This window comes from Muntiacus reevesi, chromosome 22, assembly GCF_963930625.1.
Source record: "Muntiacus reevesi chromosome 22, mMunRee1.1, whole genome shotgun sequence".
Classification (NCBI taxonomy): Eukaryota; Metazoa; Chordata; class Mammalia; order Artiodactyla; family Cervidae; genus Muntiacus; species Muntiacus reevesi.
In genome coordinates this window covers 23,007,058-23,028,584 of record NC_089270.1, presented here as the reverse complement: position 1 = coordinate 23,028,584, position 21,527 = coordinate 23,007,058, and the positions used below count along the sequence as shown (strand labels likewise).

At 43.6% G+C, this 21,527-nt stretch overlaps 1 protein-coding gene across 1 annotated transcript in view; it reads left to right on the top strand.

Moving 5' to 3' along the window:
* Positions 1 to 21,527, top strand: part of FRAS1 (Fraser extracellular matrix complex subunit 1) — a 506,878-nt gene that overhangs the window by 316,000 nt on the left and 169,351 nt on the right. The window contains exons 21-25 of the mRNA XM_065913973.1: positions 6,725 to 6,877; positions 7,118 to 7,264; positions 13,876 to 14,022; positions 19,266 to 19,406; positions 21,015 to 21,155. Of these exons, the coding sequence (XP_065770045.1) occupies positions 6,725 to 6,877; positions 7,118 to 7,264; positions 13,876 to 14,022; positions 19,266 to 19,406; positions 21,015 to 21,155 (729 nt within the window). The remainder of the gene's footprint in view (positions 1 to 6,724; positions 6,878 to 7,117; positions 7,265 to 13,875; positions 14,023 to 19,265; positions 19,407 to 21,014; positions 21,156 to 21,527) is intronic.

The window sequence follows — 21,527 nt, the reverse complement described above, 5'->3', positions numbered from 1 at the left end:
GTGCCCAGGGGGACTGGCCACTTGTAGCCTGTCACCCCTGAGCAGTCTTCCTGTGGGAACAATGCTTTTCAGATTGTGGTCAGGACACTGGAATTAATCCTCAAGCCCTGTTGCTCTGATTTCTGGCTCCTTTACCTGCACATCATAATTCATTTTGAGCTCTCCCAAGGAATTCTTTCCTATAATTTTGACTTCAAGCCTTTTAAGACAAAGGTGTTCCCTAGGTTTTAGGAATTTAATTTTCTTTTCTAGTTGGTTTAATAAAAGTCATTCAACCCTCAAGTTGACTCCACAGCAAGATATGAGAGCATATAGGTTTTATGTGGTCTTCTGTTAAGGGGTTGTTATAAGACAGATTTAGGAAGAAAGCTTTGCAGGAATGTATTGTAGCTCAGCTGGTAAAGAATCCTCCTGCAATGTGGGAGACCTGGGTTTGATCACTGGGTTGGGAAGATCCCCTGGAGAAGGGAAAAGCTACCCACTCCAGTATTCTGGCCTTAAGAATTCCATAGACTATATAGTCCATGGGGTCGCAAAGAGTGGGACATGACTGACTGACTTTCACTACTACTGCTGTTAACATTAACCCAGGAGGGCTTTCCCGATGGAGCTAGTGGTAAAGAACTCGCCTGTCAATGCAGAAGACCCAAGAGACACAGGTTCTGGGTGGGGAAGATGCCCTGGAGGAGAGCATGGCAACCCATGCCAGTATTCATGCCTGGAGAATCCCATGGACAGAGGAGCCTGGTGGGCTATAGTCCATAGGTTTGCAAACAGTCAGACACGATGGAAGCAACTTTGCACAGTACATACACGCATTAACACAGGACTCACTCAGACAGTTGTTTTGGGGTGAATCTATTCCTAGGACTGGGTGTTCAGTGTGACTTATTAAAAATGATTTTATTTATTTGTTTTTGTCTGTGCTGGTCTTCGTTGCTGCACGGGCTTTTCTTGAGTTGTGAGCAGGGGCTACTCTGTTGCAGTGTCTGAGCTTCTCATTGTGGTGGCTTCTCTTGATGTGGAGCACAGGTGCTGGGGCATAAGCACAGGCTCAATAGTTGTGGACCACGGGCTTCATTTCTCCATGTCATGTGGGATCTTCCCAGACCAGGGATCTGCAGGTGAATTCTTTCCCATTGCACCACCTGGGAAGCCTCCAGCATGACTTTTTAAGCTATGGATAAATGAATAAGGAATGAGTACAGGTAATGCACAAAAAGAGTCCAACTTTCCAAACTCGAGTGGTTAGTCTCGTGTGTAATGTGAGCCTGTAAACTGACCTGGATTAATGTGATTCTTTGGGTAATGTGCATTTGATTGTTTTATTTTTCCAGGCATCACTCATTGATTTCTCCTTGCCTCTGGGTACTCACTCCTTCATGCGCTGTGGTATGTCTGGTGATTGATTGCATGCCTCTTTAAGGCTTAATATGGAGCCATGGAGAGAGGCAAAAGCCCTGAGTAATTCTGAAGTCTCTGCAACTCTCTCCTTATTTTTTTTATTGAAATATAATTGACCTACAGCACTGGGTTAGTTCCTGGTACACAACATAGTGATTTGATATTTCTATACATTACAAAATGATCACCACGGTAAGTCTAGTTACTGTCATCATACAAAGTTATTATGGTATTATAGCTGGTATTCCCCATGCTGTACATTTTATCCCCATTACTTATTTATTTTGTCACTAGAAGTTTGTATCTTTTCTGCGCCCTCACCTGTTTCACTCATCCTCTCTCCAGCACTCTCCTCTCTGGGCCCTGCCTATTTGTTTTCTCCATCTTTCACTCTGTTTCTGTTTTATGTTCATTTTTTGTTTTGTTTTTTAGATTCCATATGTAAGTGAAATCATATGATATTTGTCTTTCTCTATCTGACCTATTTCATTTAGCATATACCCTGAAGGTCCATCCATGTCGTTGCAAATGGCAACATTTCATTCTTTCTATGGTTGAGTAGTATTCCATTGGAAATATATATATTACATCTTCTTTATCCATTCATCTAAAGATGGACATGTAGGTGGCTTTCATATTTTGACTTTTATAAATAATGCTGCAGTGAAGCCAGGGGTGCATGTATGTTTTCTTTTTTATTTTCTTTTATTTTTTTCCATTTATTTTTATTAATTGGAGGCTAATTACTTTACAATATTGTGGTGAGTTTTGCCCTACATTGACTTGAATCAGCTATGGATTTACATGTGTTCCCCATCCTGAACCCCCCTCCCACCTCCCTCCCCATCCCATCCCTCTGGGTCTTCCCAGTGCACCAGCCCTGAGCACTTGTCTCATGCATCCAACCTGGACTGGCGATCTGTTTCACGCTTGATAGTATAGTTGTTTCAATGCTATTCTCTCAGAACATCCCACCCTCACCTTCTCCCACATTCAATTTAGTGTTTTTGTTTTCTTCAGAAAAGTATGCAGATGTAGAATTTTTAAGTTTTTGAGATGCCTCCATCCTTTTTCCATAGTGGCTGTACCACTTCACATTCCCTCTCTCTGCAACTCTTGGGCCCTTTCCACAGGCTTTTGGTAGCTGTTTACCAGACCAAGATGATGCAACCAGCCATGTCTGATTCTAAGACCTTCAGAGAATGAGAGTTAGGGAGATAGAGGAAGTTGAGGGTTGTGAGGTATTTCTGCACTTATCAGGAAATGAGAGACAGAGAGTGACTGAGAGGAGTCCCAGGACAAAGCATAGGAAGAAGGAGGTCAAGGAGGAGGGGTGATCCAAAGTGTCATGTGTTGCAGACATTTTGGATGAGTTAGGCTTCCTGGGTGGCTTAGTGGTAAAGGATCCACCTGCAGTACAGGATACTCAAGAGGCGCAGGTTTGATCCCTGGGTCGGGAAGATCCCCTGGAGTAGGAAATGGCAACCCACTCCAGTATCCTTGCCTGGAAAATCCCATGGACAGAGGAGCCTGGTGAGCCACAGTCCACGGGGTCGCAAAGAGTCGGACACGACTGAGCGCAGCACACAGCCCAGGCATTAGAGGAAGCCATTACATCTGGTTGTTAGGTGGTCAGAGCCCTTTTCAAGAGCCGTCACAGATGAATTGTAGACGTGGATGGCAGATTAACAGTGGGGTGAGAAGTTAGGGAGGCAAGAAAGTTGGGTGGCTAGGGGAAGGCAAGAGATGGAATGGTTGTTGAGAAAAGTTTTGGAGGGAGTAAGTAATGCAGAACACATTTTGGAGGTTGACCTCAGGGAGAATGAAGAGAGATGGGGGTAAAAGATGCAATAATGTTGCCATAATGTTCAAATAATGTTGCGTATTGGATCAAAAAATATGGGTGGAGGAATTAGCCATTTCATCTCGGGAGGGGATATGAGAAGAAATAAAAAGGGGTTGACAGGAAAGAAATAAAGGTGCTCATGCTTGATGGGGTGAATCAAGCAGAGGGTGAAATAACCTGGGAGGAGGTAGGAGGGTGGGCAGGGCGGGTTCTGGTGACTGGGGAAGAGTGGCAAGGTTTTCAAAGCAGCTGCCATGAGGGACTCCCCTGGTGGACCAGTGACTGAGACTGTTCTCCGAAGGCAGGGGACCCGAGTTCAATTCCTGGTCAGGGAACAAGATCCCACATGCCTCTATAAAACCCAGTGCAGCCACATAAATAAATAAAAATAAGCATATTTTTAAAAAGCGGTTGCCATGAGAGTGGGAAGGAGTGTCCGTGAACTAGCTCTAGCTGACTCTTAGAAGTATTTCATACACATCACACAATTCATTCAAACAGCTTCTAGAGTTCCACACAGTCAGACAAATTCATAAATACTTGTTTATTGTAGCCACAAAATACTCAAGAGATCTGCTTACTTTCTCTTCAAAGCATCCCCTTGGTGATTATTCTTTTTCCTTTCTCTAATTGCATGCTGGAGAAAGCAGTTAGAGGCAACTAGTCTTTAGACCACTGCACAGCTGCAGATCTCGTTGACACATGCCTGAGCCTGGCGCTCTCTTGAGCGCCGGCTTAGAAAGAGGAAGAGGCCAAGACTTTTCACATAATGGAGCCTTGAATCAGTCTATTTCCTGGGTTTCCAATTCTAACTTGTACCCACTCATTAAGGTAATCATACAACAGAGCCACCTCCATCTGCTCCAGCGACTTTTCAGTGCTCCTGGCACCGAGAGGAGAGTACACAAAAAAAGAAAACAAAAAGGTTGTGTGGAAGCCATACACTGAATCAGGGGAAATAGCCTCCTTATCAGATTTCTCTTGATACACCCATCATTTCCTTTATAATTTACTGAAAGACTGTAATGGGGATTAATTTGCTTCTTAGGATATCAAGAATAGTTTCTAATATTGGCCAAAGGTTGCCAGAAACTTGAAACCCCTGAAGTTCAGAGAAAGGTCAGAGGCTATTCATTAATGTACTGCTACTTGGAAGGAAAGTTATGACCAACCTAGACAGCATATTAAAAAGCAGAGACATTACTTTGTCAACAAAGGTCCATCTAGTCAAGGCTATGGTTTTTCCAGTGGTCACGTATGGATGTGAGAGTTAGACTATAAAGAAAACTGAGAGCTGAAGAATTGATGCTTTTGAACCGTGGTGTTGGAGAAGACTTTTGAGAATCCCTTGCACTGCAAGGAGATCCAACCAGTCCATCCTAAAGGAAAAAAGAAAAAAAGAAAAAAAGAAAGTGAAGTCGCTCAGTCGTGTCCAACTCTTTGCGACCCCATGGACTGTAGCCCGCCAGGCTCCTCTGTCCATGGGATTCTCCAAGCAAGAGTACTGACGTGGGTTGCCATTTCCTTCTCCAGGGGATCTTCCCAATCCAGGGATCGAACCTGGGTGTCCTACATTGCAGACAGATGCTTTGTCCTCTGAGCCACCAGGGAAGCCCTAAAGGAAATCAATCCTGAATATTCATTGGAAGGACTGATGCTGAAGCTGAAACTCCAATACTATGGCTACCTGATGTGAAGAACTGACTCATTGGAAAAGATCCTGATGCTGGGCAAGATTGAAGGCAGGAGGAGAAGGGGATGACAGAGGAAGAGATGGTTGGATGGCATCACCGACTCAATGGACATGAGTTGGAGTAAACTCTGGGAGTTGGTGATGGACAGGGAGGCCTGCATGCTGCAGTCCATGGGGTCAAAAAGAGTTAGATGCAACTGAGCAACTGAACTGAACTGAACTCCAGGTTCAACTTCTGGAGTGACTGTAAAGGCCCCAGAAAGACTTCTTGTGTGGATGAGTGGGTGCTGAGTATCGAGTTAAGATCTTTTCTTTGGCATAGAACATGTCTCAGATGATCAGCAATTAGAAAGTGTGTCACTGAGGCTTAGAGAGAAAGAAAGAAGAAAAGAAAGAGCTAAGTCGTGTCCGACTTGCGATCCCATGAACTATGGCCCACCAGGTTCCTCTGTCCATTCTTGCCTGGGATTCTCCAGGCAAGAATACTGGAGTGGGTTGCCATTTCCTTCTCAAGGGGAACTTCCCGACCGCAGAATTGAACTCAGGTCTCCTGAATTGCAGGCAGCTACTTTACCAACTGAGGTAAGCAATTTGTTTTATTGACAAGGATTCTTTAGTCTCAATATTTCTAGAAATCACAGTCTCTATCTACAAGACTTTAGGATGATAAGACATACTTGGCTACTGCATGGTGCTTTAGTGACTGCAGACAGTGCTTTGAATCCTAGCGTGGGGAAGATAGACAGACCCTGTAACCAGACCTTTATTTTCCTAGGTCTTTACTCCTTTTTCATTTTGGGGGGTAATTCATGATTTGTGGCTTCCATCCTTGGGATGGAGGTTGGTAAATGGGACTTGAAGCATTACTACCACTTGAAGTAGGACAGAGTAAGTTTTCACCTATAGGGAGAGCTACACACAACCAAGCTCTTTAATCAGAGGAGAGCTATCATACAGGTGGGAACGAGAAAGAGTGCTGGCCATCCCAGACAATTAATCCTATGACTTTTAAACTTAAGTCTTTGTAACTTGACCTCTTAGTTGTGGTTTAGTTGCTAAGTCGTGTTTCACTCTTTGCCACCCTATGGTCTGTAGCCCGCCAGGCTCCTCTGTCCATGGAATTCTCCAGGCAAGAATACTGAAGTGGGTTGCCATTTCCATCTCCAGGGGATCTTCCCGACCCAGGGATCAAACCCATATCTCCTGCACTGCCAAGCAGATGCTTTACCATTGAGCCACCAAGGAAACTCTAACTTTACCTCTAGTTAAGGACTGAAAATTTCCCCCAATTCAATTATCAACTTAGCCTAATCCTCTCACACCAATGTTGAGACTGGAGAGCTGACTCTTGAAGACCCCCTTGGGGAGATGGAGCCTCGTGGAGGTGCTGGGCATAGTAAGAAGCTCTGTGAATGAGGGGTTGCGGCTCTCTGGCTCTCTGTGTTGCTCTGATGGACTGTGTCTGTTATCTGACAGCTCTTTCTATACTCCTGGCAAGTATCTATCTCATGCTGCACTAGGGTTTGAAGGCTGTTCAATTGGAAGGGGATGAAGACTCAATTGCTGTGCTGGACCTGACCATTTGCTAAAAACCTCAAACACACACCGTTTGTACAGGTCCCAGGCTTCTCCTTCACTGATGTCCACACTGCCTTCAGGCTGCTCCCCAGCTGTCTGCGCTACAGAGTGGTCATTGCAGTCCCTTTTACCCTTCAATGTAGAAATGAGACGCTGCGTTCACAGCATCTGTGCCTTCTCTCTGTGCCCCCTTGTCCTCTCAGACTGCCACCCTCTGTGCCACCACTGTGCGGCTGACCTCCACAACACCGGGAGCACCTGCCTGCAGTGCCAGGATGCCCGGAGCCTGCTGCTGGGGGACCGCTGTGTCCCTGATTGCCCTTCTGGCTACTTCGTGGAGAGAGGAGCTTGTAAAAGTGAGTAAGTGCTGGACACAGGAGCTGGCGGTGCCCCGTGATCTTCTTTCTCTTGGGGATCGTACCTGAGAAGGCTTGAACCTACAGAGAGAGAGATGGGGGGGATCTCGCCAGTGCAGGGGATAGTAAAGCAGACCAGTTAACCCTCTGCATGCTGGAGCTTTTATTAGTGGTCTGGGCTTGCTGCTTTGGAAGGGAATTTGGCTTCATGGGTTCCCTCCGTGACTCATCTCTCTGCAGAATGTCATCCCTCCTGCAGAACCTGCCGGGGCAGGGGTCCCTTCTCCTGCTCCTCCTGTGACACTGGCCGCGTTCTGTCCCACCTTGGCACCTGCAGCAGCGCCTGCTTCCCCGGGCACTATCTCGATGACAACCGTGTTTGTCAGCGTAAGTTTTTTTAAAAAACGAACTGTCTCTCCTTTCTTGCTCTTCTGGGGTCATGGAAGGAAATAGGGATTTTTTTTTACTTCCATATTCTTACCTGGTAACCTTTATTTTTAGAAAAGAAAGAAAAGGAATCTACAAACCATATGGAGGCCATGTTCAGATGATAACTCAGATTCGGTCCTAATCGGAAGTGCTGGGCTAGGTCTGTAAGCACCAGCTGTGTGATCTTGGGCCAATCATTTAACCTCTCTGAACTGTAGTTATCTCATTAAAACAATTAAAGTGTTAGTCTATTTCATTCCTATGGTTTCTCTTAGTGAGTCAGTTCCAAGATCCTGAGCAGAGAGCAGAGCTCATTCGAAGTACGCAAGCCATGACCTCAGCACTTCACTGGGTTTGTTTTTGAGAAGTGTTTGTTGATTATTGACAATATGCAAGACTTGATATGCTACAGAGCATTCAGTTTCTGCCCAAACAGTAGTTATTTTTGTCTTGCATGACAGCAACTTGTATAGATGTCTTAGTTCTCAAATAAGCCAAAGCATGATTAATTACCTGAGTCACACACAAACGAAGAGTTGGGATAAATTGGGGCAAGGGCAAATCGGAGGGGAAAAAAATCAGGAAGTGCTTCACAGATGAAGGATCAGTTTTTAGAAAGGCTGAGGAGGCTTATTTCATTTCAGTCAGTAAAGTGTCAGTTGCCAAAAAATTGTGTTGCACTTTTCTCATTTTGAAAATGACAGTTAACAAATACAGTGTAGGTATTTCAAGTCTGTGTCCTAGGAAGGCCCATGTTGAAGGAATTAGAGAGTCATGGTTAGGAGAGTGGGCTCTCAAATCAGGTAATGAAATGGCAACTCCTAACTGCCCCTTAACTAGCTTTGTGACCTTGAGCAGGTGAATTAACCACCAGGCTTTAGTTTCTTTTTTCTATAAAAGGGGGATTGTAATAGTGCCTATATCTAGGCTTTCCCTGGGGGCTCAGTGGGAAAGAATCTACCTGCCAATGGAGAAATTCGTTTCAATTTAGTCACTCAGTTGTGTCCAACTCTTTGCAACCCCATGGACCAAAGCATGCCAGGCTTCTCTGTCCATCACCAACTCTCGAAGCCTACTCAAACTCATGTCTATTGACTTGGCGATGCCATCCAACCATCTCATCCTCTGTCGTCCCCTTCTCCTCCTTCCTTCAATCTTGCCCAGCATCAGGGTCTTTTCCAATGAGTCACTTCTTTGCATCAGGTGGCCAAAGTATTGGAGTTTCGGCTTCAGCATCAGTCCTTCCAATGAACATTCAGGACTGATTTCCTTTAGTCCTGGAGCCAATTTCCTTTAGCCAATGGAAGAAACACAGTCTCTGGTCCAGGAAGATCCCACATACCCCAGATCAACTAAACCCATGTGCCACAACTACTGAAGCCCACACGCCCTAGAGCCTGTGCTCCCCAATAGGAGAAGCCACCAGTGAGAAGGACACTCATTGCAACTAGAGAGTAGCCCCCACTTGCTGCAACTAGAGAAAGCTCATGTGCATCAGTGAAGACCTAGCACAGCCAAATAAATAGTTTCTACATCTAACGTCATTGCACTTAGCATAGACTTTAGCAGAGAATAAGCTGTCACTATAGCTATCGTTGTGTTACCATCATCATGTGAAATGAGAGGCAAATCAAGCATTAAAAGATATCTATACTTTATAGATAGAAAGATAGATATTACTGTTAGTTTATGGAGATGCTCACAAGGATTAGCATTTGAAATGAAGTTCTACGGAACTCCCCGTTTTGCATTATCTGTTTAGAAACCGGAGATAAAAATCCCTTTTCAAGACAATGAAAAGGTTTTTTTCTTTTTACTTTTGTTACAAAACCTTTGCTTGGTATATATCAACTGTCTACCAGCATCTGTAGGTTCTGTAATGTAAGAGACATGAGTGAAATACTTGCGTGTTCTGTTCAAGAGCAAGGGAGCACTGCTGTAGAAGGAGTGACTTAGATTGATGGGGCTCTTCACCGCAGTAGAATCACAGAAATAAAAGTTCAAAGGAAAAAAACAGAATCCCTTATATGGTGTATAGGTGACAAAAATGCGTTGCATGGAAATATATCTCTTCTGGTAAGCTTCTGCCCTGAACAATTGCATTTGCTATGCTACCATGTAAATAGGATTTTATAGACTAAGTCATTTAAATTAAGAATATTCTAACTTTAGTCCTTTGCTAAAGCTTAGGTTTCGTTCTTCAAAAGATTGAGTAAAGCGTGCCCCTAAGTTGTGGTATTTGAATTTCTAGTACTTAAAAATATTATCCACAGTGTCCTTTTCTAATGCTCATCATTAGAGACAATTATAGGCCTGAAAATTGCAGAAATTGTTCTGTAAAGGGCTTTGTAGTAAATATAATCAGTATAAAGGGAGACATTAATAACTATATTATAGAAAAAAGTAAGAACTGCAGAACTGTCTAGAGCCTGGTTACAGAAACCTTTAGAAATTGCATACTGAGCTCTAAAATTAGAGGACAACCAGTTGAATAGGTAAAGAAGAGATGATAATTGAGGATCTCAGTACTTGAAACCATAGGGCCCTAGGGTGGCAGGAGAACTCCAGGATGTCTGAGCCAACCTCACACCCAGGGCAGAGGTTTTCTCTCACCCCTCACAGCCATCTGCAGATTAGGAAGGGAGGTCCATTGGTGGGGGCCATAGTTGTTGGACAGTTCTTTCTCATCAGCCCTAGAACTTCCCTCAAGGGAAGTTTAGCATGGCTCCTTGCTCATTCATTTAGGCTGTTATCTTCAAAAGTTGGAAATTAGCCATCATCTCCCAGTTGGACTTCTCTGCTCCTGGCAGGACTGGAGTCAGTGGAATATAGGAGGAAAAAGAGAGGACCATCTCAGAGGTATAGTAGCAAACAGGCCTATTCAGAAGGGAGAATGGACTTCATAGGCTGTGAGATCGCTTCCTCTTCTGTGAATGATGGTTAAGGTACATCCCTGCTTCCCTCACTGCTCCCTGGTCCACTTGCCACCATCTTCACTATCTTCTTTGCGTTTTCCATGGGGTCACTGACCTCAGAGAACTGCAACTGTTACTCAAGATGTGGTCACCAATGTGACTGCAATAGGATTAATACCCTCTGTGGTCTGAATGTCCTAAGATGGAGAAAAGGGCCCGCACCCACACTGCTCTGAAAGGGGACGCTGAGAACCCAAGGGGCTTGGAATCTTCAGAACCAATTTGAGTGAGACAAGGTCATGCGGGGATTAGAGGAGGATGAGGAGTTCAGTAAGAGAGGAAGAAAGATTCAAAGAGAAATGATGGAAGCCCCCTGCTCTGTAATCTGACACCACTGCATCCCTCCAGATCTTCCATATAGTCTTAATAATTCATAGCGCTCAGCAGGAGCCCTTTTCTTGTGGCAGTCAGTGAAGGGGCTGAGTTATACTTCTGGAATGAGAGAGTTCACGGAAGGACTCGAGAACACACAGGCCGACGGAAGGTTGAGGAAGTAAACTACAGGAAACTCTAAGCTGTCGGCACAGGGTACTGACCTGTCACCCCCATGCGGAGAAACGCCTTGAGGCTTCATTTTGCAGCTTTACATACAACAGGGGGTCCAGCTGATATTGAGGTTTACATGAAGGCTCTTCAGCTTAAGACTGTGTTCATTTCTTTCGTACCATGTCAACTTTTAGTAAGCTCTTAATCAACTAAGATTCTTAGATTTTTTTTTTATAATACTGCTGTTTAAACAGGCCTTCTGTCTCCTCTGTTTCTACAATTGGTCGTGGAACATAAATGCAGGACTCTCCTTACAGTGTAGCTTATTTCACCTGATTTAGTCAGTCAGTTCAGTCACTCAGTCATGTCCGACTCTTTGTGACACCATGGACTGCAGCTCGCCAGGCTTCCCTGTCTTTTACTATCTCCCAGAGTTTGCTCAAACTCATGTCCATTGAGTCATGTCCACTGAGCCCGTTGAACTATGGATGGAGGTTCATGACATTGTACAGGAGGCAGTGATCAAGACTATCCCCTAGAAAAAGAAATGCGAAAAGGCAAAACGGTTGTCTGAGAAGGCCTTACAAATAGCTGAGAAAAGAAGAGAAGCGAAAGGCAAATGAGAAAAGGAAAGATATACCCATTTAAATTTCAGCTGATTGTTTTTAGTTTATTGCTATGTTTAGTTGCTCACTGGTATCCAACTCTTTGTGACCCCATGGACTGTAGGCTGCTAGACCCCTCTGTCCATGGGATCCTCTGGGCAAGAATATTGGAGTGGGTTTGCCATTTCCTCCTCCACATGATCTTCCCAACCCAGGGATCAAACCCACATTTCCTGATTGGCAGGTAGGTTCTTTAGCACTGAGCCACCAGGGAATCCTAATTTACTGCTACAACTGGCTAAGGTAAATTTGAATTTTTCTTTCAGGTAGTATATGTTCAGTATAAGTGTATGTGGCATATTTAAATATCATTAGCATGATCTCTGTTTTCATTAAAGTCATTGATAAAAGTAATCGAGTAAGAAATTGACTTCATCATAATATGCTAGTACGGACATTCATTTCCAGTTACAATGATTTACCGACAACTTTTTGAGTATGTATTTCAACTATCTTCAAATCCACCTACGACTGCTAGACACCACTTCATTTTTGTATTCACGGGTGTATCTTTGAGATTTTTGTCAGACCCTTTGACAAAATTAAGATACAATGGGTATAGAAATCCTACCTCCCAAAATGATAAATTTTAGCCTGATATAAGTTTCCAGCAATTATTCCTTTCCTAATTATTGTTAAGCTAGCTGTTTAAATTCCAGTCTAGAATTTTCCTAGGACTTTTAATTACCAGTTTACATATTGTAACTGATTTATACCAGTGGCTTTTCTTGTAGGTGAAACAAAAGGAGTTTTTTTTTTTTTTTATTTCAGTGAGAGGTAATTTTACTGCATTTGATATCCTTTAGAACTAAAATTCTCACGATTGCTCTCTAGAATTTTCATCTGAAACTTACTGAGAAAATTTTAGAGTGAGGCAAAGATGCTTGTGCTTGAGTATATATGATTATAGTATCTGGCTTCTATCATTTATATTGCTAGTATTTACTGAACACCAATTTCCCAATGGCTTAGTGGGTGAAGAATACACCTGCAATGCAGGAGATGCAGGAGACACGGGGTCTATTTCTGAATTGGGAAGATCCCCTGGAAGAGGAAATGGCAACCCACTCCAGTACCCTTGCATGAAGAATCCCATGGACAGAGGAGCCTGGAGGCTACAGTCGGTGGAATCATATAGAGTCAGATGTGACTTAGCACAGACATATTTTAGATAACCACCTGAGTACTGGGGATTGTGAAAGAAACAAAACAAATCTAGTCTTTGCTTCCACAAGTCTTACAACTTTAAATGATAAAGATGGTAAATAATCACTGAATAGAACATTTCTATTAATGGCAAGAATGAAATGTATAAGAACTGTACCTGGGAGACCTGAGACTTATTCCAGACTGGAGGGTCAGGGAAGGCCTTTATGTGGAAGAGACAGAAGAATGAGTAAGAGTTAAAGACAAGAGACATGGAGATTATATTGAGAGGATTCAAATATGTTTACTATGATTTCTAGGTGGGAAGAATGGAGGGAATGATGGAGGAGCAATATTTGCAGAAATGATGGCTAAAATTTTTCCAAGACTGAAGAAAGATATGCGTTCATAGACGAAAGTGCCCTCTGACACTTGAAAAGTCTGAATTTTAGAAAAAAGTCACTTTTGGGGATTCATGGAATAGAATGCAAGGAGTCAAACCAATTAGGAGGCTATGATAGTGGTCCAGCAAGAAATGATGATGGCTTGGATGTCCTTGCATGTGTGGACATGGAGAAAAGCAAAAAGTTCTGAGAATTATATAGGAGAATTCATGTAAATAAGATCCAGTGAGTGATGAATTAGGATCGAGAGAAAGAGAGGTGCCAGAATAGATTCTAAGGTTTCTAGAGTCAACAACTGAGCAGGTGGAGAAATGCTCGTTGTTAATCAGAGAGAGATGGAAGCATGGCAGGTGATGGGATTTGGGGATCATCTATGAACGCCTAAATACGTGGCTGCTAAGAATTAGAACTGGGGAAATCAGTAAGCCAGGTCACCTTAGAGTCCTTTGTATCTTAAAATATGGGATTTCCCGAGCTCCAGATTAAGTCAGTACCCAATTTTAATCTTGGCATCACACAAAAATCTAAATCTACATTGCGAACTGTAGGAGCCTTGATTCTTTAAGAAGCAAAGTTCCAGTGACACTCTGGTTTATTATTCCAGAGATCTTGGAATAAGTATAAATTCTATGGCTGAGGCATGGTACAGTTTGGATGTGGGATTTCTGTTCTTGGGTTCATAATTTATCTTCTCTGGAAAATAAAATTTCCCTGATTTTGGAAGATAAGACTAACATTTTCTGTTACTGTTGATCACAAGGGAGGGTTCTGAGCAGTATTTAGAGAATAGGTTAGAGCGAGGCTGTTCCTTCACAGCATCTGTCTAGGTTTGATCAGTGCTTCCGTATTTGCAATTCTAATCATCTGGTCATTTTCTTTTCCTATCTGCTCAGCATGCAACGTGCACTGTGGAAGCTGTGATTCCCAGGCCAGCTGTACCTCCTGCCGAGATCCAAGCAAGGTCCTGCTCTTCGGGGACTGTCAGCATGAAAGCTGTGCCCCGCAATACTATCTGGACTTCTCCACCAAGACGTGCAAAGGTAACACTCTTCCTGAATTGCATGACAGCTCTCTTACTTGGCAAAACCCCTTTAATGGAGAATTCCACTCCCCCAACTTGGAAAATACTGTCATCAGATATTTAGACTTTCTCTGATGATAGTGAGAAGACATTATGTATGTATGTATTCATTAATTTATCTATGAAGCAAGTACTTTTGAGTACCTACAATGGCCTAGATATTGTGCCAGGTGTTAGTAACTAGAGGGCTTCCCAGGTGGCTCAGTGGTAAAGAATCTGCCTGCCAATGCAGGAGACGCAGGAGATGACGGTTCGATCCCTGGGTCAGGAAAATCCCCTGGCGGAGGACATGGCAGCCCACTCCAGTATTCTTGCCTGGAGAATCCATGGGGCCGTAAAGAGTCAGAAATACCTGAGCACGGAACACATGCACATTAGTATTAATTACTAGACCAGAGGTGGCAAACTAGAAATCCTCAGGTTGTATTTGGTACAAGACTTGTTTTTCTCCCCACTAGAGGTATTATAACCATGTTTTAAAATTCTCAACTCTTTGCCTTCTAAAAAATCAGGAGACTTGACATACAAAAGTTGAGATTTGCAGTTTCTTTTGAGAGTCAGAAGTTCTGGCAGTACTGGGTGTGCGTCCTTCCTTGCAGCAGTAGGTTGGAGACATGTAGCAGTTGTCTCCATTGGGGGAGCATGATCTCCTAAGATTGCCACAGTCCCCATCATTCCCTGTTCTATCACACCAGGCCTCTTTGGAAGATTTTCATTGCCTTCCTTGGCCTGCAGGCATTTGCACTTACAACTCTAGATTACCATACTCTAAGCTTAATGAGGAAGGAAGTTGTATCTAATTTGTTCATCTCTGCTTAACATACTTCATAGAGTGAAGATGCAGTCCTTGTTCTCCAGGTGTTCTTAAGGAAGCAATGTCAAAAACCGAGTAGCTTTTACCTTGCTCTCCAGTGTTCAGAATGACTGGAGCTTATGTTCTTCCAATGGCAGCACTCAGCCGGGAGAAAAACAGAACTGAAGGGTGGATTTTCTTTGCTCCTGTTCGATTTTTCTTCTCCATTTCTCCATTCCAGTTTCCACACACTGTCCCCCTTACCCTTTCTGATTCTGCCAGAAAAGCTAGGGCTCAGAATTGGAGGTCAAACATCTATCAGATAAACTTGGGATGCTTTAAGGTTTTGCAAAATTGTGTATTTTCCATTCCAAGAAATTCTACCTGGCTGTTAACTTTGGTGGTCTGCTGTGCTCAAGACCGCAAAACCTTTTCTAGTTTCTCTTTTCTCACCGATGGTTTTCAGTCTGTGATGAAAAACAAGATTCCAACAAATCCTCCCTGTTGTAAAGTGATTTCATAACCGTACTGGCGGTTTTCAAGGCTCTGTTTTAGTCATCTTCCCTCAGGACTGAGTCAGTCAAATAAATGAGTGAGATTAACTTTATGAATCTTCTTAGAAGCACGTGTACTATCTTGCACATTTACTTGCTTCTCTGGGACTTAGACATATTGCCTCAGAGAAGATAGAAAGGTGACTAACAAGAGGTTTCCTTAGCTTCTTAGTGAAGGCGACACGGAACAAGCCAACTCTGAGTGGTGAGACTTTCTCCAGCGAAACTAGTTCAACCATAAACCTTTATTAAACTGCCATGTACCAGGCACTGTGCTAAGTTCCTTCTATTCATTATTCCATTTAATTTTCACAGTTTGCTGTTATTGTTATTGTTCAGTCACTAAGTCATGTCCAGCTCTTTGAGACTCCATGGGCCATAGCCCGCCAGGTTCCTCTGTTCATGGGATTTGCCAGGTAAGAATATTGGAGTGGGTTGCCATTTCCTTCTCCAATCTTCATAATAACCTTATGAAGATGCTCTTCTCTTCCATATTTAACAGATAAAGAAACTAAGGCTCAAACACTTAAGGAAGGCGTGTAAGACATGCATATTAAAAGTGACAAAGCCTTGACTTGAATATCAGTTCAGTTCAGTCAGCTGTGTCTGACTCTTTGCGACCCCATGGACTGCAGCACACCAGGCTTCCCTGTCCATCACCAGCTCCTGGAGCCTGCTCAAACTCATGTACATCGACTCAGTTATGCCATCTAACCATCTCATCCTCTGTTGTCCCCTTCTCTTCCTGCCTTCAATCTTTCCCAGCATCAGGATAATTTCCAGTGAGTCAGTTCTTTGCATCAGGTAGCCAAAGTATTGGAGTTTCAACTTCAGCATCAGTCCTTCCAATGAATACTCAGGATTGATCTTTAGGATGGACTGGTTGGATCTTCTTGCAGTCCAAGGAATTCTCAAGAGTCTTCTCTAACACCACAGTTCAAAAGCATCAATTCTTCTGTGCTCAGCTTTCTTAATAGTCCAGTTCTCATATCTATACATGACTACTGGAAAAACTGTAGCCTTGAGTAGACAGACCTTTGTTGGCAGAGAAATGTCTCTGCTTTTTAATAAGCTGTCTAGGTTGGTCATAACTTTTCTTCCAAGGGGCAAGTGGCTTTTAATTTCATTGCTGCAGTCACCATCTGTAGTGATTGTGGAGCCCAAAAAAATAGTCTTTCACTGTTTCCTCTGTTTCCCCATCTATTTGGCATGAAGTGATGGAACCGAATGCCATGATCTTAGTTTTCTGAATGTTGAGTTTTAAGTCAACTTTTTCACTCTCCTCTTTCACTTTCCTCAAGAGGCTCTTTAATTCTTCTTCACTTTCTGCCATAAAGGTGGTGTCATCTGCATACCTGAAGTTATTGCTATTTCTCCCGGCAATCTTGATTCTAGCTTATGCTTCATCCAGCCCAGCATTTCTCATGATGTACTCTACATATAAGTTAAATAAGCATAGTGACAATATATAGCCCTGACATACTCGTTTGCTGATTTGGAACCAGTCTATTATTCCATGTCTAGTTCTAACTGTTGCTTCTTGACCTGCATACAGATTCCTCAGGAGACTGTTCAGGTGGTCTGGTATTCCCATCTCTTGAAGAATTTTCCACAGTTTGTTGTGATTCACACAGTCAAAGGCTTTGACATACTTAATAAAGCAGAAGTAGATGTTTTTCTGGAACTCTCCTGCTTTTTCAGTGATCCAACGGATGTTGACAATTTGATCTCTGGTTCCTCTGGCTTTTCTGAATCCAGCTTGAACATCTGGAAGTTCATGGTTCACATACTGTTGAAGCCTGGCTTCTGGAGAATTTTGAGCATTACTTTGCTAACATGTGAGATGAGTGCACATGTACGGTAATTTGAACTTTCTTTGGTTGCCTTTCTTTGGGATTGGAATGAAACTGACCTTTTCCAGTCCTGTGGGCACTGCTGAGTTTTCCAAATTTGCTGGCATATTGATTGCAACACTGTCACAGCATCATCTTTGAGGATTTGAAATAGCTCAACTGGAATTCCATCACCTCCACTAGCTTTGTTTGTAGTGGTTTCCTAAGGGCAGATTGACTTCACATTCCAAAATGGTCCGGCTCTAGGGGAGTGGTCACACCATCGTGGTTATCTCGGTCATGCAGATCTTTTTTTTATAGTTCTTGTGTGTATTGTTACCACTTCTTCTTAATATCTTCTTCTTCTGTTAGGTCATACCATTTGTGTCCTTTATTGTGCCCATCTTTGCATGAAATATTCCCTTGGTATCTCTAATTTTCTTGAGGAGAGCTCTAATCTTTCCCATTCTATTGTTTTCCTCTATTTCTTTGCATTGATCACTGAGGAACGTTTTCTTATCTCTTCTTGCTATTCTTTCGAATTCTGCATTCAAATGGATATATCTTTCCTTTTCTCCTTTGCCTCTCATGTCTTTTCTTTTCTCAGCTATTTATAAGGCCTCCTCGCACAACCATTTTACCTTTTTGCATTTCTTTTTCTTGGGAATGGTCTTGATCACTGCCTCATGTACAGTGTCAGAAACCTTGGTCCATAGTTCTTCAGGCACTCTGTCTATCAGATATAACCCCTTGAATCTATTTGTAACTTCCACTGTGACTTGAATATAGATCGACTTGATTTCAAAACCAAGTACTTAACTCTGCTTTCTTGTCCTGTCATCCATGCATGAAGGACTGACCTTTCGAGCTAGAACTTTGCATTTTCTGACAGCATTGGAATTGCCTGGGCCAAAACAACAGCAGCAACAACCAGAATAATCATAATCACCAAAGTCATAGCCACAGTACCACGTTTTCCTGCATCCCACACCCCAGGCCTGATTCAGTAGTTCTGACAGTGAACCTGATGATCCGTATTTCTAACAATCCCCCTGGATCACTTGTGTGGGCGACTTGGGCTGGGATACACTCGAACATAAGCTTCTTGAGGACGGTTTACACCCACCACTTGATAAGCTGGGTCTAGGCTGTTTGTTTGAGTCAATGAACATGTAAAGGAATCAAGTCTGCTCTGCATGAGATCTGTTTTATATCAGGAATTTCTTTCTGTACTGTTCTTTCACACCCTTTTAACTCCAGTGTCAATGCTCCCTTGCATTGTGTTGGTCACTGCCTGATTTCTGAGAGGAAGGGAGTCATGCAGCTGGTATTAGTGGAGTGAGCAGATGCATCCTTCCTTGAGTCTCTGACATCCTTTGAAAGTGAAAGTATTATTTCCTCGATCATATCCAATTCTTTGCCACCCCGTGGACTGTAGCCTGCTAGGCTATTCTGTCCATGGGATTCTTCAGTCAAGAATACTGGGGTCAGTTACCATTCCCTTCTCCAGGGGATCTTCCCAACCCAGGGATCAAACCCAGCTCTCCTGAATTGCAGGAAGATTCTATACTGTCTGAATCACTAGGAAAGCCCCTGACTTCCTTTACCTGTTGGCATTTAGAGGAGATCCTGTTAGGTTTGTGGAAGAAAATTGGCCACTCTCTGGAGCAGGCTTTGCATGAAGATGCTGTGTCTCAGGGATATAGAACTCCAGAGCCCATGTTGAATAAGATCCAGTTGGTCTGGCTCCTCAGCAGCCCCGCTGACAAGCAGGCTTCACAGAAGCGTGGAGCAATCCTTGTACGTGCCGTGTATGTGCCGTGTCTAACATAATTAGGAAACACTCAACCTCAGAGAGGCGTGCAGGCTACTACAAGCAGAGCCTCATTAGAGCTCATGTACCTGACATCTCTTATGGTGTCCTCACTTTACCCCGTGTAGCTGCCGACAACGTCCTTGTAAATTAGTCTCTGGGACTGAGGGTGGACAGAAAGGAAGCTGATTGAAGGAACTTTCTTTCTAGAGTGTGACTGGAGTTGCAATGTGTGCAGCGGGCCTCTGAGGACAGACTGCCTCCAATGCATGGACGGCTATGTTCTCCAGGATGGCGCCTGCATGGAGCAGTGCTCAGCATCATTTTACCAGGACTGGGGCCTCTGCAAGAGTAAGTGTCTGCAGCCCTTCTCTGTGCTCACCCAAGCTTCCATCTCTTCTGATTGCCACTGTTCCGAGAAGGAAGGAGTCCATGGAAAGTTTTCCTTGTGGCTTTTTATCCGATTTCTGGTTTCCTTATAAGAGCTTTACTTTGTTATCATGAAAATGTCCCCTCTTTCCTTCTCCCATGCCCCAACTTGTATGCTAAGTTGCTTCAGTCGTGTCCAACTCTTTGAGATCCCATGAACTGTAGCCTGCCAGGCTCCTCTGTCCACAGGATTCTCCAGGAAAGAATACTGGAGTGGGTTGCCATTTCCTCCTCTAGGGGGTCTTCCCAAACCAGGAACCTCGCCAGTGTCTCTTATGTCTCCTGCATTGGCAGGGGGGTTCTTTACCACTAGTGCCACTTGGGAAGCCCATGCTCTAACACAACATTCGATAATTTTGAAGTCCTTATGGGAATCTTAGGGGTGTATGGCCACACAAACAGGTATGTTTTGACCATTAGTTTTGGATTTCCTTAAAAATTGAACAGTGCTGTGCTCCAGATGGAGGGGTCGGTGTGCTCTGGTCATCTGAGCACATTAAAAGACCATATTATTAAAAAAATTAAAAAAAAATAAAAGACCATATTATTCCACCATCTGCCTCCCAAAAGCCTCTGTATACCATATGTATCTAACTATCACCTTACTCTGGTCCAGTACCTGCTTCAGCATTAATTTAACACCACAAAATCTTTACATCCTGAAATGCCACCCAAAGTGCCCAGGCAGCGTTTCTGGGAACATCCTTGGGTGATACTCTGATAACCGACCAGGCCAGCCAGGAAAGACTGACGCTTCAGAGAACAGTGCAGAGAGCCAAGGACTAGACAGTATTAATGATACTAGCTTGTCGTTCTTCAGTTGCTAAGTCATGTCCGATTCTTTGCCACCCCATGAGCTACAGCATGCCAGGCTCCCTTGCCCTTCACTATCTCCTGGAGTTTGCTCAAACTCATGTTCATTGAGTCAGTGATGCCATCATCCAACCATCTCATCCTTTGTTGCTCCCTTCTCCTCTTGCCCTCAGGCTTTCCTAGCATCAGGGTCTTTTTTCAGTGAGTCAGCTCTTCACATCAGGTGGACAGAGTATTGGAGTTTCAGCTTCAGCATCAGTCCTTCCAATGAGTATTCAAGGTTGATTTCCTTTAGGATTGACTGGTTTGATCTCCTTGCAGTCCAAGGGACTCTCAAGAGTCTTTTCCAGCACCACAATTGGAAACCATCAATTCTTCAGGGCTCAGCCTTCTTCACGGTCCACTTCTCACATCCATACATGACTGCTGGAAAATATCTGTCAATTTATAGTTTGCAGAGTATTTTTCATTTATCCAGAGAGCTGGGTGGAGCAACGTGTTCTTTCCATTTTACAGGCGAGAACACTGAGGCTCAGAGAAGTACAGTTACTAGTGCTAAGTCACCCAGTTTGGCAGCACAGCAGTCACCATCAGAAGCCTGGCTTCCTGACTCCCAGTCTGCTGCCTGGCCCACTAGGTTGCCTGGCCTCACCACGAGGGCCAGGAGCCCCTTGGAAAGCCATACACACTCCTGTCGACTTGATTTGTGTCTTTCAGGCTGTGACAGCCACTGTCTCCAGTGCCAAGGTCCCCGTGAGTGCACCCACTGTGAGGAGCCGTTTCTCCTCTTGGAAGCCCAGTGTGTCCAGGAATGCGGGAAGGGTTTCTTTGCAGACCACGCTAACCACAAATGCATGGGTGAGTTGGAGACTGTACTGCATTCTCTGAAAGAAGTGAGGGCAGCAAGGAAGTCGGGTGTGTTGATTCTCAGGTAGCCAGGGACAATCTGAATTAGGAGTAGAATGAAAACCCAGGGAGTTTGGCCTAAAGTAATTGATGGCTTCTTGTGCACCCCTGCCAATGGCTGGCTAAATAGAATGTGGAAGAGCAGACCAATAATTCTTTTGTACAGATCAATGTTGTCCCTAAAGGTCTGCATGGAAACGAAACCAATATTTCATGGAATAGAAAGCTTATATTGAACTAAGGTGAGGTGTCCATTAAGAGTAGGTCAGCCCTATTAACATGGGGCCAGGGTGTTCAACGTGTTCACTAAATTACCCCTTGACC